General features: G+C 55.3%; 1 protein-coding gene across 3 annotated transcripts in view; it reads right to left on the bottom strand.

The window, feature by feature from the left end:
- Window positions 1-9649, bottom strand: part of cabp1a (calcium binding protein 1a) — a 41049-nt gene extending 31400 nt beyond the window's left edge. For 2 of the 3 annotated variants that reach the window (XM_088618000.1, XM_088618001.1), the window contains exon 1: window positions 8624-9649. In XM_088618000.1, the coding sequence (XP_088474126.1) occupies window positions 8624-9283 (660 nt within the window). In that variant the 5' untranslated portion in view covers window positions 9284-9649. The remainder of the gene's footprint in view (window positions 1-8623) is intronic. The other variant, XM_088618002.1, reaches the window with a different exon arrangement.
- Window positions 9650-16466: the final 6817 nt, after the last annotated feature.

Below are 16466 nucleotides of genomic sequence, written 5' to 3'. Positions count from 1 at the left end.
CTAATTCGGTCATGCACGCGTTGTAAGGAGTTCTTCTCTGCACACGCAGAGTGTTTGTACAGAAGTCTGTGTGCAGGCCATCTGTGGGTGTTTGTCCTATGTTGTGTCTCTCTGTGCTGAGGGGACAATGAAGATGACTCATTCTGATGAATAACAGCCATGGTCCAGACCCCCCTTCCTGCCCACCACAGCTCCCTCAGGCTTGTTCAGGGAGCTTCAGCACAGATCAGACTCACAAGCTGGACACACGTGCACACGCACACACTTGCACACTCTCTCTCACACTCTTATAATTAAGGAAGACATGGAATGAGTTTAGACACCGAGACTCCATAGTCCCATTGGACACACAGACACATTGGGACAGGAGCCAGCGAGGGAGACAGACGGAGTGAGGGAGAGGGCAATAAGGAGGAAAAATAAGAGGCAGGAGGCCGGGGAACTGTGGAAAGGGGAGAGTAAGAGTGGTGCAGGGCAGGAGGAGAAGCAGGAAGAGTAATGAGATGGTGGCAGACACAGTGAGCTGTTTTGAGCAGAGCTGCTGTATGACCTTTGGAGAAGGTTGTGAAGAGCCCCAGGCACCAATCAGAGCTGGTGGCCGGGGCTAAGCGCACCAATGAGATAAGAGCGGCAGCAGAAGTCGGGACCAATCATTGCAGGGGGTGAGTCTGCGTGTAGTGCTGTCACTCGGCGCTCTCCGCTGGCCAGAGCCGGGACAGAGGACAGCGCAGGTGTCAGCCTGCAGCTGCAGCTGCTGTGCTCGGAATTACGATGCGCTCAGCCCAGGAGCACCAGGAGGACAAGGTGCTCGCCATAGTGATGCCTGATAAACCCACAAACCCGGCTGGGTCTTCGCTGGGGCCCGAACTGACACATTAGTTCAACTCGATGAGAACAAGTGGAGCCATTCTGCCCCAACGGACAGAGCAGTGGCTCTATGTCTAAGGATCTGCGCCTGTGGCCAGAAGGTTGCCGGTTCAAATCCCGTGGCCGGCAGAGGAATCCTACTCCGTTGGGCCCCTGAGCAAGGCCCTTCACCCCAACTGCTCCAGGGGCGCTGTACAATGGCTGACCCTGCGCTCTGACCCCAAGCTTCTCTCCCTGTTTGTGTGTCTCACGGAGAGCAAGCTGGGATATGCAAAAAAAATCCTGATGCCAATAAAGTGATCTGATCTTATCTTCTTTGGCAGGCCGGAGCCAACTTGTCCCAAGATCTCACCCAGCTACAATACAAGACTGAGTGACTGCACCCACCCACAGCAGTATAGACTGCAGGCCAGTACAGGGAAGCAAGGTGTAGTGAAGAGAGTGCAGTAGAGTACGGTGCAGTGCAGTAGAGTGCAGTACAGTGTAGTAAAGGCAGTGTAGTAGAGTGCAGTACAGTGTAGTAAAGGCAGTACAGTGTAGTAAAGGCAGTGCAGTAGAGTGCAGTACAGTGTAGTAAAGGCAGTGCAGTAGAGTGCAGTACAGTGCAGTAAAGGCAGTGTAGTTGAGTGCAGTACAGTGCAGTAAAGGCAGTGCAGTAGAGTGCAGTACAGTGCAGTAAAGGCAGTGCAGTATAGTACGGTACAGTGTAGTAGAGTGCAGTACAGTGTAGTTAAGGCAGTGTAGTAGAGTGCAGTACAGTGCAGTACAGTGTAGTAAAGGCAGTGCAGTAGAGTACAGTACAGTGCAGTAAATGCAGTGCAGTAGAGTTCAGTACAGTGTAGTAAAGGCAGTGCAGTAGAGTACAGTACAGTGCAGTAAAGGCAGTGCAGTAGAGTACGGTACAGTGCAGTAAAGGCAGTGTAGTAGAGTGCAGTAAAGGCAGTGGAGTACAGTGCAGTAGAGTACGGTACAGTGTAGTAGAGTACAGTAGAGTACAGTGCAGTAGAGTGCAGTACATACCTGTCTGGGCTCGGGAGTGTGCTTGTGAGTGTGGGCTGCAGTGGGATGGGTGTAAGGGGGTATCAGGGAGTCACGGTCTGCTGGCTCCCTGTCTCCATGGTTGTCTATTGTGAAAGCAGAGCTCTGCTCCCGGGATGCTGCAGCCACACTGCTGGAGCTGCTGCAATATTAATGGGAACCCAAGGCAGACAGCAGCTGGGCACCGAGAGACACCGAGGGGCAGCAGGGGGCAGAAGGGTGCAGAGAGGGGTAGAAGGGGGCAGGGAGGGGCAGCAGGTTGGGGCAGCAGAGGGCAGTGTGGTCAGTCATGCCATCGGGCACCCTGCTGTCGGCAGGGTCAATGCAGAGCCGATGCCAGCTGGCAGCTGCCCTGCATCAGTACCCAGTGTGACAGGAGCAGGCCAGCAGAAAGACTCGGGGTCTCATTATACCCCAACAGAGGGGCCCAGTGTTCCCCTTTGACGAAACAGGAGGACTTGAGTTGTATTTGATCCAGGCCTTCCCCCTCTGCACTCTCTCCCACCACTGAGGCATCCTGCAGCCCTTGGGACTGCTCTCAGACTGCACACTGCTGCCTTACAGAACTCCGCCTCTTCACTCTGACACTGGGGGGCGCTGCTCTCTCCTCCTTCACTGCCACACCACGGGGGTGCTGCTGAGCGGTGGCTGAGCTCTCCGCTGCTGACCAACAGTGGTCATTTCGAACAGACGACACACTCCTCCCAACCCTGCTTGACCTGTCCACTGACAGGAAAGGAGGCAGCTCTGTTGTATTGTGTTCTTAGGGGTTCAATGAGAGTCTGCACCTCGCCCCAGAACTGCTACTGCCTCACCCCACAGCCCATCCTCGCCCCAGAACTGCTACTGCCTCACCCCACAGCCCATCCTCGCCCCAGAACTGCTACCGCCTCACCCCACAGCCCATCCTCGCCCCAGAACTGCTACCTCCTCACCCCACAGCCCATCCTCGCCCCAGAACTGCTACCTCCTCACCCCACAGCCCATCCTCGCCCCAGAACTGGTTCTGCCTCACCCCACAGCCCATCCTCACCCCAGAACTGCTACCTCCTCACCCCACACCCCATCCTCACCCCAGAACTACTACCTCCTCACCCCACAGCCCATCCTCACCCCAGAACTGCTACCTCCTCACCCCACAGCCCATCCTCACCCCAGAACTGCTACCTCCTCACCCCACAGCCCATCCTCACCCCAGAACTGCTACCTCCTCACCCCACAGCCCATCCTCACCCCAGAACTGTTTCTGCCTCACCCCACAGCCCATCCTCGCCCCAGAACTGCTACCTCCTCACCCCACAGCCCATCCTCACCCCAGAACTGCTACCTCCTCACCCCACAGCCCATCCTCACCCCAGAACTGCTACCTCCTCACCCCACAGCCCATCCTCACCCCAGAACTGCTACCTCCTCACCCCACAGCCCATCCTCGCCCCAGAACTGCTACCGCCTCACCCCACAGCCCATCCTCGCCCCAGAACTGCTACCTCCTCACCCCACAGCCCATCCTCGCCCCAGAACTGCTACCTCCTCACCCCACAGACCATCCTCACCCCAGAACTGCTACCTCCTCACCCCACAGCCCATCCTCACCCCAGAACTGCTACCTCCTCACCCCACAGCCCATCCTCGCCCCAGAACTGCTACCTCCTCACCCCACAGCCCATCCTCGCCCCAGAACTGCTACCGCCTCACCCCACAGCCCATCCTCGCCCCAGAACTGCTACCTCCTCACCCCACAGCCCATCCTCGCCCCAGAACTGCTACCTCCTCACCCCACAGCCCATCCTCGCCCCAGAACTGGTTCTGCCTCACCCCACAGCCCATCCTCACCCCAGAACTGCTACCTCCTCACCCCACAGACCATCCTCGCCCCAGAACTGCTACCTCCTCACCCCACACCCCATCCTCACCCCAGAACTGCTACCTCCTCACCCCACAGCCCATCCTCGCCCCAGAACTGCTACCTCCTCACCCCACAGCCCATCCTCGCCCCAGAACTGCTACCTCCTCACCCCACAGCCCATCCTCACCCCAGAACTGCTACCTCCTCACCCCACAGCCCATCCTCGCCCCAGAACTGCTACCTCCTCACCCCACAGCCCATCCTCGCCCCAGAACTGCTACCTCCTCACCCCACAGCCCATCCTCACCCCAGAACTGCTACCTCCTCACCCCACAGACCATCCTCACCCCAGAACTGCTACCTCCTCACCCCACAGACCATCCTCGCCCCAGAACTGCTACTGCCTCACCCCACAGCCCATCCTCGCCCCAGAACTGCTACCTCCTCACCCCACAGACCATCCTCACCCCAGAACTGCTACCGCCTCACCCCACAGCCCATCCTCACCCCAGAACTGCTACCTCCTCACCCCACAGACCATCCTCGCCCCAGAACTGCTACGGCCTCACCCCACAGCCCATCCTCACCCCAGAACTGCTACCTCCTCACCCCACAGCCCATCCTCGCCCCAGAACTGCTACCTCCTCACCCCACAGCCCATCCTCACCCCAGAACTGGTACCTCCTCACCCCACAGACCATCCTCACCCCAGAACTGCTACGGCCTCACCCCACAGCCCATCCTCACCCCAGAACTGCTACCTCCTCACCCCACAGACCATCCTCGCCCCAGAACTGCTACCTCCTCACCCCACAGCCCATCCTCACCCCAGAACTGCTACCTCCTCACCCCACAGCCCATCCTCGCCCCAGAACTGCTACCTCCTCACCCCACAGCCCATCCTCACCCCAGAACTGCTACCTCCTCACCCCACAGACCATCCTCACCCCAGAACTGGTACCTCCTCACCCCACAGACCATCCTCACCCCAGAACTGCTACCTCCTCACCCCACAGCCCATCCTCGCCCCAGAACTGCTACCTCCTCACCCCACAGACCATCCTCACCCCAGAACTGCTACGGCCTCACCCCACAGCCCATCCTCACCCCAGAACTGCTACCTCCTCACCCCACAGCCCATCCTCGCCCCAGAACTGCTACCTCCTCACCCCACAGCCCATCCTCACCCCAGAACTGCTACCTCCTCACCCCACAGACCATCCTCACCCCAGAACTGGTACCTCCTCACCCCACAGACCATCCTCACCCCAGAACTGCTACCTCCTCACCCCACAGCCCATCCTCACCCCAGAACTGCTACCGCCTCACCCCACAGCCCATCCTCGCCCCAGAACTGCTACCTCCTCACCCCACAGCCCATCCTCGCCCCAGAACTGCTACCGCCTCACCCCACAGCCCATCCTCGCCCCAGAACTGGTTCTGCCTCACCCCACAGCCCATCCTCACCCCAGAACTGGTTCTGCCTCACTCACCAAGTTTGCACCCAGTTGTTCCTGAGGCTGTGCTGTGGTTCCAGGTGGTCCCAGACAGTATGTTCTCGCTTCTCCGGCTTCCTAACTCCCTCTCAGATCATTTCACAAATCAAGACTTCAATAAAAGGGGCGAAAACCTACTTCTGATGTTGCTACTGTTATCATTATTACTGCTGTTAATGCTCCTGCTCCTGTCACTGCTGCTACTATTACTACTGTACTATTCCCACTGCTATAACTGTTACTGCTGCTACTAACTACTCTTAATAATTTCAGACAGATTATCACAGATTGCAGAACACTTGTCTTTTACTGCCTGTAATGATAGCTGTGTTTTTTTAATCTAAATCTCTGAATTGAGTTTCTCAGCTCCTAGGGATTAAGTTTCTGGTTATTTTAAATAAAAAAAACTCCTATTAGCCTGTCTTTGACATCCATTGTTGTATTATAATCTCAGCTCCTGCTCCTATATTTAACTGTGGCTGCACAGCCCTGATTTCAGCTGAGACCCAGACAGAGAAACCCAGAGCTGTGCACAGAAACACCAGCACCCAGGACCTGCAGGGCTGGGATTGGGATTCGGACAAGAAGAGCTCAAACAGGGATTGGGACTGGGTTTCGGGACAGGAGGAGCTCGAGCCAGGGGCTAGGATTGGGATTTGGGACAGGAGGAGCTCGAGCCAGGGGCTGGGATTGGGATTTGGGGCAAGACGAACTCGAGCAATTACTGGGATTCGGGACAGGAGGAGCTTGAGCCAGGAGCTGGGATTGAGACTCGGGACAGGAGGAGCTTGAGCCAGGGGCTGGGATTGGGATTTGGGGAAGGAGGAATTCGAGCAGGGATTGGGATTGGGATTCGGGACAGGAGGACCTTGAGCCAGGGGCTGGGATTGGGATTTGGGGCAGGAGTAACTTGAGCAAGTATTGAGATTCAGGACAGGCGGAGCTCGAGCCAGGGGCTGGGATTGGGACTCGGGACAGGAGGAGCTCGAGCCAGGGGCTGGGACTGGGATTCGGGACAGGAGGAGCTCGAGCCAGGGGCTGGGACTGGGATTCGGGACAGGAGGAGCTCGAGCCAGGGGCTGGGACTGGGATTCGGGACAGGAGGAGCTCGAGCCAGGGGCTGGGACTGGGATTCGGGACAGGAGGAGCTCGAGCCAGGGGCTGGGACTGGGATTCGGGACAGGAGGAGCTCGAGCCAGGGGCTGGGATTGGGACTCGGGACAGGAGGAGCACGAGCCAGGGGCTGAGACTGGGATTCGGGACAGGAGGAGCTCGAGCCAGGGGCTGGGACTGGGATTCGGGACAGGAGGAGCTCGAGCAAGGGGCTGGGACTGGGATTCGGAACAGGAGGAGCTCGAGCCAGGGGCTGGGATTGGGACTCGGGACAGGAGGAGCTCGAGCAAGGGGCTGGGACTGGGATTCGGGACAGGAGGAGCTCGAGCCAGGGGCTGGGACTGGGATTCGGGACAGGAGGAGCTCGAGCCAGGGGCTGGGACTGGGATTCGGGACAGGAGGAGCTTGAGCCAGGGGCTGGGACTGGGATTCGGGACAGGAGGAGCTCGAGCCAGGGGCTGGGACTGGGATTCGGGACAGGAGGAGCTCAAGCCAGCTGGCAGTGGGTGGGCGAGGGAAGGTGATCGCTCTGGCCCGGGTGTCAGCCAGTTGTGCCAGGGTGCAGCAGGGGACAGGCGTAAATGATTAATGGGGCTTCTGGGTATTACTGGAGCTCTGGGCGAGGATTGAATAACCACCATGATAGAGTAAATACAGCCTGCACATTCATCAGGATGAGTAACTCCCCATACACAGCACAGCCCTCTGACTGCCTCTGACACACTGACACACTGACACAATGACAGATTCACTGCCTGACACACCGACACACCGACTGACACACTGACAGATTCACCGACTGACACACCAACACACCAACTGACACACTGACTGACACACTGATACACCAAATGACACACTGACTAACACTTCAACACATTGAATGACACACTTTCTCACTGATTCACCAACTGACAAACAAACACACTGGCTGACACACCAATTGACAGACTGATTGATAAATAAACAGTAGAGGTTTTGATCATTTTTGGCCTGCAAGATATTAAAACTCTCCAATGCCTGCTGTCACTCCAGGAGGAAACTGAACTGCAGCCTCTTAAACACAGACAATAGGCAGTCTGCGCCGTCAACGCAGACACAGCAAGAACTGCCTGTCCTTGAGCACACTGCTCTGCACTGCAGCTTGACAGACACACCCCCAGCGCCGTCAACGCAGACACAGCAAGACCTGCCTGCCCTTGAGCACACTGCTCTGCACCGCAGGTGGACACCATTGACCACCAGGACACAGAGCAGGACCCCGGCAGCTTACAGCTCCTCTTCAAACACCCTGCACACAGCACTGTCCATCACAGTGAGCTCACTGCTGCTACAGCTGGACACAGGAGCAAAGTGCCATTCACTGAGACAGTGGGGACAGTCCAGTTGTGTGGGACGTCAGTGAGGACAGTCCAGCTGTGAGGGACATCAATGGGGACAGTGGGGACAGTCCAATTGTGTGGGACGTCACTGAGGACAGTCCAGCTGTGAGGGACATCAATTGGGACAGTGAGGATAGTCCAGTTGTGCGGGACATCAGTGGAGACAGTGAGGATAATCCAGTTGTGTGGGACATCAGTGGGGACAGTCCGGCTGTGTGGGACGTCAGTGGGGACAGTGAGGGACAGTCCAGTTGTGTGGGACGTCAGTGGGGACAGTGAGGGACAGTCCAGCTCTGAGGGATGTCTCTCTGGTCTGTATCCAATAACTTTCAGCTTTATTAAAACAGATCAGCCGGACCTTCAGCGGCAGGCTGGAGAGCCCTGTAACTGTGCAGCAGGTCACTGCCTTCAGTCCTGCTCTTAACAGCCCGTCAATCAAACATCATCAAGTCCAGGTGCACAGCAGTCTGATCCAAAGTTCAGAGCGTGTTGATGAAGAAAAGCAAATCCTCTGAAGGATCATCTTACACGTCAGCTGTCTCTGTGCGCGGCCGCACAGTCCGGCAGGAGCCTGGCGCTCGCAGTACCGCCAGGACCGCACTGTACCCCGAGACCCCGGAGACCGCTCGTGGCCACTCTTCACAGCAGCGCAAAGCACGGGACCGGCAGGCGCGCGGACTCGGCGCACGGGACACTGCTGCTCACAGCACCAGGCAGGCTCGCGCTCCACCGCTCCACACCTGTCGCGCGGACAGGTTCCCCTGTATCACACGCGCCAGCACAGCCACGCGGGCGCCTGCACCCGCCCCCTAATCACCACCGGCACCACCATCATCATCATCAGCATGATAACAACAACAATTATCAGCCCCCGGCCTTACCTGGCCGAACACGGAGCTCAGTATCGGGTGCAGCGTCTGCGCTAGGCTGCGGTCGGGCTCCGAGGACCCGGCGGTGTCGCTCCTGCCCGAGCGGCCGGACGAGAGGCTGGAAGACGGGGGACACGGGGAGGCGGAGCCGGGGGACGAGTGGTCGGAGGCGAGGCTGAGAGACGAGCCCGCCCGGGTCCGGTCTCTGCCGCTGGGCTCGAAGAATGACGCGGCATCGTCGGTGCCGGGGCGCCGGGAGGAGGACGGGGACTGGGACGGGGCCGGCGAGGGGGCGCCGCAGTTTAGTGGGGAGACAGGCATCTCCGCCCGCGCGGGTCCGGGGTGGGTTCGGCGCTGGTGTCGGCTCGGCTTGCCGCGGTCCTTCTCTCCCCGCACGGCCGCACATCCCCCCGCCCTGTCCGGCGGCTCCGGCGCCGCCCGCGCCCCACTCTCCCTCTCCCGGCCGCGCACCAGGCGCGGGTGGCACAGCGGTCTCCGGCAGCTGCCGTCGCCCTCCGCCGGCCAGCAGGACTCCTCTCCGCCGGAGGGGCTGCAGCCCGCCGCGGCGGGGCGAGGCTGCATCCTCCGGCCGCTGCCGGCGAGCTCGGGGTGGGGCGCCGACCTCCTGCTCGCCGAGGAAGCTTTGAGCAGCAGAGCGGGTCTGGAGCTCATGGCGCTGTGTCTGAGCGCCTCAGATCGCCATCGCCGGCTCGCCGCCGCTCCGGCAGACGCTGCTGCTCGCGAATGAGCGCGTGGATGCCTGCATGCGGATCTTCAAGGCTGACAGCGGCGCTCGCCCGCGCGCTCGCTGCCTCCCTCCCCCTGCCGGCTCCTCTCTCTCTCGCGCGCGCGCGTACGCGACGGACAGGAGCCCCTCGAGGAGCCACCTGCTCGGCCGCGCGACTGTCCGGGTTTCGGACTCTGTTGCTAAGGAACCAGGGCCGAACCGCCAGCGAGCCTGGCGACAGTCCTCCAAAAGGGCGGGGGGAATAGAGAAACAGCCCCGCCCCCTAATACCCCCGTTATAACGCCTCCACCTGCCCCTGTACACCCCAATATCCGCGCATCCCCACCCCCGCACAGAAACCCCCTGTCTAGCTCAGCAGCAGTGCCTTACAGTCAGTGACTCCTGCGCCAGAGTCGGTTAGTACCGATCACGCAGGGTACAGGTGTGGGAGTGAGAGTCCTCTGGGATTCCTGCCGATCTCCCCTGTGCTGGCCCTCACTCAACCCTCAGACCAATATACACCAGCAGAGCTGCAGCTGCTCAGCGCCTCAGCCAATCAGAGCGCAGCAGGCCCCGCAGCCCCGCCTGCAGGGCGCCCCCTGCTGTCTGGGGCGATCCCGCAGCGCTGGCAGAAGAGGGCTCCCATCTCTGCACCAGGCTGAGCGGCAGCCGGTCTGGAGCCATTCCACTTTCCCTGTCTGAATTCAAGTGAAGTAGAAACTCATCAGAGACTAGCAGCAGCCCCTCTCTCTGGGGGTGAGTCTCTCTCTGGGTCTGTGTGTGTGTGTGTGCTGCAGGTGAGTCTCTGGGGTGTGTGTGTGTGTGCTGCAGGTGAGTCTCTGTCTGGTGTGTGTGTGTGTGCTGCAGGTGAGTCTCTGTCTGGTGTGTGTGTGTGTGCTGCAGGTGAGTCTGTCTGGTGTGTGTGTGTGTGTGCTGCAGGTGAGTCTCTGGGGTGTGTGTGTGTGTGCTGCAGGTGAGTCTCTGTCTGGTGTGTGTGTGTGTGCTGCAGGTGAATCTCTGTCTGGTGTGTGTGTGTGCTGCAGGTGAGTCTCTCTCTGGGGGGTGTGTGTGCTGCAGGTGAGTCTCTGTCTGGTGTGTGTGTGTGTGTGCTGCAGGTGAGTCTCTGGGGTGTGTGTGTGTGCTGCAGGTGAGTCTCTGTCTGGTGTGTGTGTGTGTGTGTGCTGCAGGTGAGTCTCTGTCTGGGGTGTGTGTGTGCTACAGGTGAGTCTCTGTCTGGTGTGTGTGTGTGCTGCAGGTGAGTCTCTGTCTGGTGTGTGTGTGTGCTGCAGGTGAGTCTCTGTCTGGGGTGTGTGTGTGCTACAGGTGAGTCTCTGTCTGGGGGGTGTGTGTGCTGCAGGTGAGTCTCTGTCTGGTGTGTGTGTGTGTGTGCTGCAGGTGAGTCTCTGGGGTGTGTGTGTGTGTGCTGCAGGTGAGTCTCTGTCTGGTGTGTGTGTGTGTGTGCTGGAGGTGAGTCTCTCTGGGGCTGTGTGTGTGTGCTGCAGGTGAGTCTCTGTCTGGGGTGTGTGTGTGCTACAGGTGAGTCTCTGTCTGGTGTGTGTGTGTGCTGCAGGTGAGTCTCTCTCTGGGGGGTGTGTGTGCTGCAGGTGAGTCTCTCTCTGGGGGGTGTGTGTGCTGCAGGTGAGTCTCTGTCTGGTGTGTGTGTGTGTGTGTGCTGCAGGTGAGTCTCTGGGGTGTGTGTGTGTGTGCTGCAGGTGAGTCTCTGTCTGGTGTGTGTGTGTGCTGGAGGTGAGTCTCTCTGGGGCTGTGTGTGTGTGCTGCAGGTGAGTCTCTCTGGGGTGTGTGTGTGTGCTGCAGGTGAGTCTCTCTGGGGGTGTGTGTGTGTGCTGCAGGTGAGTCTCTTTCTGGGGGGGGGGGTCTCTCTTCTCCCTGTCTCGTCTCGTACCCGTTCCCCTCAGAGTCCGTCACTCTGTCCTGCCTGCTGTCAAGAGGTGGGTGTATTCCTCTCACCTCTCTTTCTCCTCCATTGCTGTCCTCTCTCTGCTCTCATCCTCCTCTCTCTCCTCTCTCCTCTCTGTTCTATATGCTCTCTCTCCAGCTGAATCCTGTGGCTGTGGGATTCGAGTGGAGTTGCTCCAGAAGCACTGTCCCGGAGACCCAGATTTCTTCAGCTGGGACTGTGTCCTCCTGGGGCATGAGACTGAAAAACTCACGTGGGTGAAGCAATCGAGGAGATCATGATGACAGTAATCAACAGGAAGAGCACAGTAGCAGGGAACACAGCTGGTCTGTCCCACCACTGGGGTCCTGCTTTCTCCTTGGGGTGTCCCATGATCTCTTCCAGGTACGTCCCACTAGGAAACGCCGGAGGGATACGGTCCTGGAAGACCTGGGACAGTCTGGAAATCTCCCGGGAGGAGTCTGTCTGCCTCCCTGCTGGACCTGCATTCCGTACGACACCCCCGGGGGCAGAGTGGATTGCTGGGTAATAATAACAGAGCTGTATTTATGGTGACAAAACTAATGAAATTTGACATTGGCCCTGTACTCCAGTACTGCACTCAGTGTAGGATTTGAACCACTGGGTCCGCTCTGTCCAAGCCCTGCTTGTTTCAAAGCATTAGGGTGCATCTGCAAATATCAACCTTCTGAACGAACATCTGAGCAAGGTCCTGCGTGATGCAGGTACAGTGTTTGTGTCCCCTGTGCTTTGTGCCTGGTGTTGTGTAGTAGCAGTTTCTGCTCATTGGAAAGCGCCTTGGCTCTCTCTCTGTATATATAGTCATTCACATACCTGAGACACACAGAACCTGGAGATAGCCAAGCCCGTATATGTCCAGTTTCTATGTCCAGGCTGTGGTCACTGAGCCTGTACTTCATCAGGGTCCATTTCTCTTTGTTGTTTCTTACCCTGTTCAGATATTCAGCTAGTATGTGTTGTCTGTTTTGGGTTCAGTAAAATTTCAGTTTGTGTTGTTTTTGTGTGTGTGTCCCAGTGGGTAAGGTAATGTTGTGTGTCTTGTGTTGTGATTTGGTTGAGTGATTTCTGTTGTTTTAGCTGTGCTGTCCTGAGGCTGGTTTGTGTCAGTGAGTTTCTGGACCAGCTGGCTGAAGGGGCTCATCTCTGGGCTCAGTTCACTCTCTCATCTCCCTCCCCTCTCTCTTCCTCCTTCGCTTCACTGAACAGCTGCACCCAGGACATCTAGGCTTCAGGGCAAAACATGTCCCATTTATTTTTTGAAAAAAAAAGCAGAAAAGCACAATAATTATCTAGATATACATCTCCGTGTGATAAGTATCAATTTATAAATATCTTTATATATAATAATCTATAAATATTAAGCTCTCTTTACATTTTTATTATAATTATCTATCTATAACAATCTATACACACATCTGTTATTTATAATAATTATTTATATGGTGGTGCAGTGGTTAGTATTGTTGCCTTGCAGCACTGGGACACTGGATTCAATTGCAGACCTAGTGTGCTGTCTGTGTGGAGTTTGCATGTTCTCCCTGTGTTCACATAGGTTTCCTCTGTTCTCATAGTTTTCCCCCAACAGTCCAAAGAATTACTGGTAAGTTAACCGGCTTCTGGGAAAATTGGCCCTGTGTCTGTGTGTGCGTCTGTGTGTACAATTCTATACTGTATACAGTCATTATCTGTATACATAGTAAGTTAGTAACATATATAAATGATATATTATATACAGTAATTGTGTGTATATAGTAATTTATACATATAAGGACAAGTAATAGGTTTATTCCATGCTGAAAAAAAGAAGAGAGAAAATACAATATATAGAAGAAGGCTCCACGGCCGAACGTTGTGTTTTCTCTCTTCTTTTTTTCAGCATGGAATAAACCTATTACTTGTTCCTTTGCAGCCTACGCATGCTGACGCAATATATTCTATATTACATAATTATCTGTATATATATATAGTCTTATAGGTATACAAATTGTATATAAATTCTATATCATATACCGTAAATATATACAGGTTGAAAATCCTTTATCCGAAAACCTCCAAAATCCGAAAGTTTTTTTAATACTGACATGACACGCCACAAATGGAAAATTCCACCACGTGCGGGATGGTTCCACCACGTACAGCTGTTGTGCGCTTTCACCTCCACGTAAAACGCTATGTACAGTATGAGTGTAACATGACTACCGTAATTGTTGTGTTACAAATATAATGCTGACGTTTTTAGTTTTCATTACATTTATCTGTAATCAAATTCCATGTTTTGTTTTTATACAAAAATCTTTATGTACTGTAACCTTTTAATCAAAACACGACTTCGTAAGTGGATACTGATAATTTACCGAACTTTCAAGCTCACAGTGATGTCATCGATGACGTACCCTCTCCCTCACGTTTCTCGGACCTGGTGTAGTTGTAATGTCTCGGGCTGCATTTATCTTCAAGTTTGTAAGCAGTGATCATCATGTTTTGATTTGGTTTTTTTTGTACAGTAAGTACAAAACGTTATTTTTACGTGAGATCTGAATTTTACCTCCATGTATGAGTGTAGCTTGACTAGCGTCATTACTTGTACATTACTTTAAAAATAAAATGCTGACTTTTTTCAGTTTTCATTTTATTTACCTGTTATCATATTCAATGCTTAGTTTTTACACCTTACATAAAACTTAATACCTGTATAGTAAAAAATAAAATACAAATGGCGTATGTGTACTGTAACCTTTTAATCAAAATATGACATCGTAGGCAGAGACTGATATCTTACCTTTCTGATGGTATTATGTTTAAAAAATTATATAAAACTACATTCAGGTTATATGCATAAGCTATATTATGAAATGTAAATGGATATCGTGTTTAGACTTGGGTCCCATCCCCAAGCTGTCCCATTTTATAGATGCAAATAATCCGAAAAAATCCTAAATCTGCAACACTTTCGATCCCAGGAATTTCAGATAAGGGATTCTCAACCTCTATTACAATGTTTCCAGTCTCTGACCTCCCAGACACTGTCTCCTGTCCCTGACCCCCCAAACACTGTTTCTCCTCTCCCTACTCCCCAGACACTGAGCTTCCTCTACCCTACTCCCCAGACACTGAGTGTCCTCTACCTATCTCTCCAGACACCGTGTCTCCTCTCCCTGACCCCCCAAACACTGTTTCTCCTCTCCCCACTCCCCAGACACTGAGCTTCCTCTACCCTACTCCCCAGACACTGTGTCTCCTCTCCCCAACTCCCCAGACACTGAGCTTCCTCTACCCTACTCCCCAGACACTGATTCTCCTCTACCTATCTCTCCAGACACCGTGTCTCCTCTCCCTGACCTCCCAGACACTGTGTCTCCTCTCCCCAACTCCCCAGACACTGAGCTTCCTCTACCCTACTCCCCAGACACTGAGTGTCCTCTACCTATCTCTCCAGACACCGTGTCTCCTCTCCCTGACCCCCCAAACACTGTTTCTCCTCTCCCCACTCCCCAGACACTGAGCTTCCTCTACCCTACTCCCCAGACACGGAGTCTCCTCTCCCCACTCCCCAGACACTGAGCTTCCTCTACCCTACTCCCCAGACACTGATTCTCCTCTACCTATCTCTCCAGACACCGTGTCTCCTCTCCCTGACCTCCCAGACACTGTGTCTCCTCTCCCCAACTCCCCAGACACTGAGCTTCCTCTACCCTACTCCCCAGACACGGAGTCTCCTCTCCCCAACTCCCCAGACACTGATTCTCCTCTACCTATCTCTCCTGACTCTGTCTCCTCTCCCTGACACTGTGTCTCCTCTCCCCAACTCCCCAGACACTGATTCTCCTCTACCTATCTCTCCTGACTCTGTCTCCTCTCCCTGACACTGTGTCTCCTCTCCCTTACTCTCCAGACACCGTGTCTCCTCTCCCTGACCTCCCAGACACTGTGTCTCCTCTCCCCAACTCCCCAGACACTGAGCTTCCTCTACCCTACTCCCCAGACACTGAGTGTCCTCTACCTATCTCTCCTGACTCTGTCTCCTCTCCCTGACACTGTGTCTCCTCTCCCCAACTCCCCAGACACTGAGTGTCCTCTACCTATCTCTCCTGACTCTGTCTCCTCTCCCTGACACTGTGTCTCCTCTCCCCAACTCCCCAGACACTGAGTGTCCTCTACCTATCTCTCCTGACTCTGTCTCCTCTCCCTGACACTGTGTCTCCTCTCCCCAACTCCCCAGACACTGATTCTCCTCTACCTATCTCTCCTGACTCTGTCTCCTCTCCCTGACACTGTGTCTCCTCTCCCCAACTCCCCAGACACTGAGTGTCCTCTACCTATCTCTCCTGACTCTGTCTCCTCTCCCTGACACTGTGTCTCCTCTCCCCAACTCCCCAGACACTGATTCTCCTCTACCTATCTCTCCTGACTCTGTCTCCTCTCCCTGACACTGTGTCTCCTCTCCCCAACTCCCCAGACACTGAGTGTCCTCTACCTATCTCTCCTGACTCTGTCTCCTCTCCCTGACACTGTGTCTCCTCTCCCCAACTCCCCAGACACTGATTCTCCTCTACCTATCTCTCCTGACTCTGTCTCCTCTCCCTGACACTGTGTCTCCTCTCCCCAACTCCCCAGACACTGAGTGTCCTCTACCTATCTCTCCTGACTCTGTCTCCTCTCCCTGACACTGTGTCTCCTCTCCCCAACTCCCCAGACACTGATTCTCCTCTACCTATCTCTCCTGACTCTGTCTCCTCTCCCTGACACTGTGTCTCCTCTCCCCAACTCCCCAGACACTGAATGTCCTCTACCTATCTCTCCTGACTCTGTCTCCTCTCCCTGACACTGTGTCTCCTCTCCCCAACTCCCCAGACACTGAGTGTCCTCTACCTATCTCTCCTGACTCTGTCTCCTCTCCCTGACACTGTGTCTCCTCTCCCCAACTCCCCAGACACTGAGCTTCCTCTACCTATCTCTCCTGACTCTGTCTCCTCTCCCTTACACTGTGTCTCCTCTCCCTTACTCTCCAGACACCGTGTCTCCTCTCCCTGACCTCCCAGACACTGTGTCTCCTCTCCCCAACTCCCCAGACACTGATTCTCCTCTACCTATCTCTCCAGACACCGTGTCTCCTCTCCCTGACCTCCCAGACACTGTGTCTCCTCTCCCCAACTCCCCAGACACTGAGCTTCCTCTACCCTACTCCCCAG

This window comes from Lepisosteus platostomus, chromosome 24, assembly GCF_059453375.1.
Source record: "Lepisosteus platostomus isolate fLepPlt1 chromosome 24, fLepPlt1.hap1, whole genome shotgun sequence".
NCBI classification, from domain to species: domain Eukaryota; kingdom Metazoa; phylum Chordata; class Actinopteri; order Semionotiformes; family Lepisosteidae; genus Lepisosteus; species Lepisosteus platostomus.
This window is presented reverse-complemented; position numbering and strand designations above follow the sequence as displayed.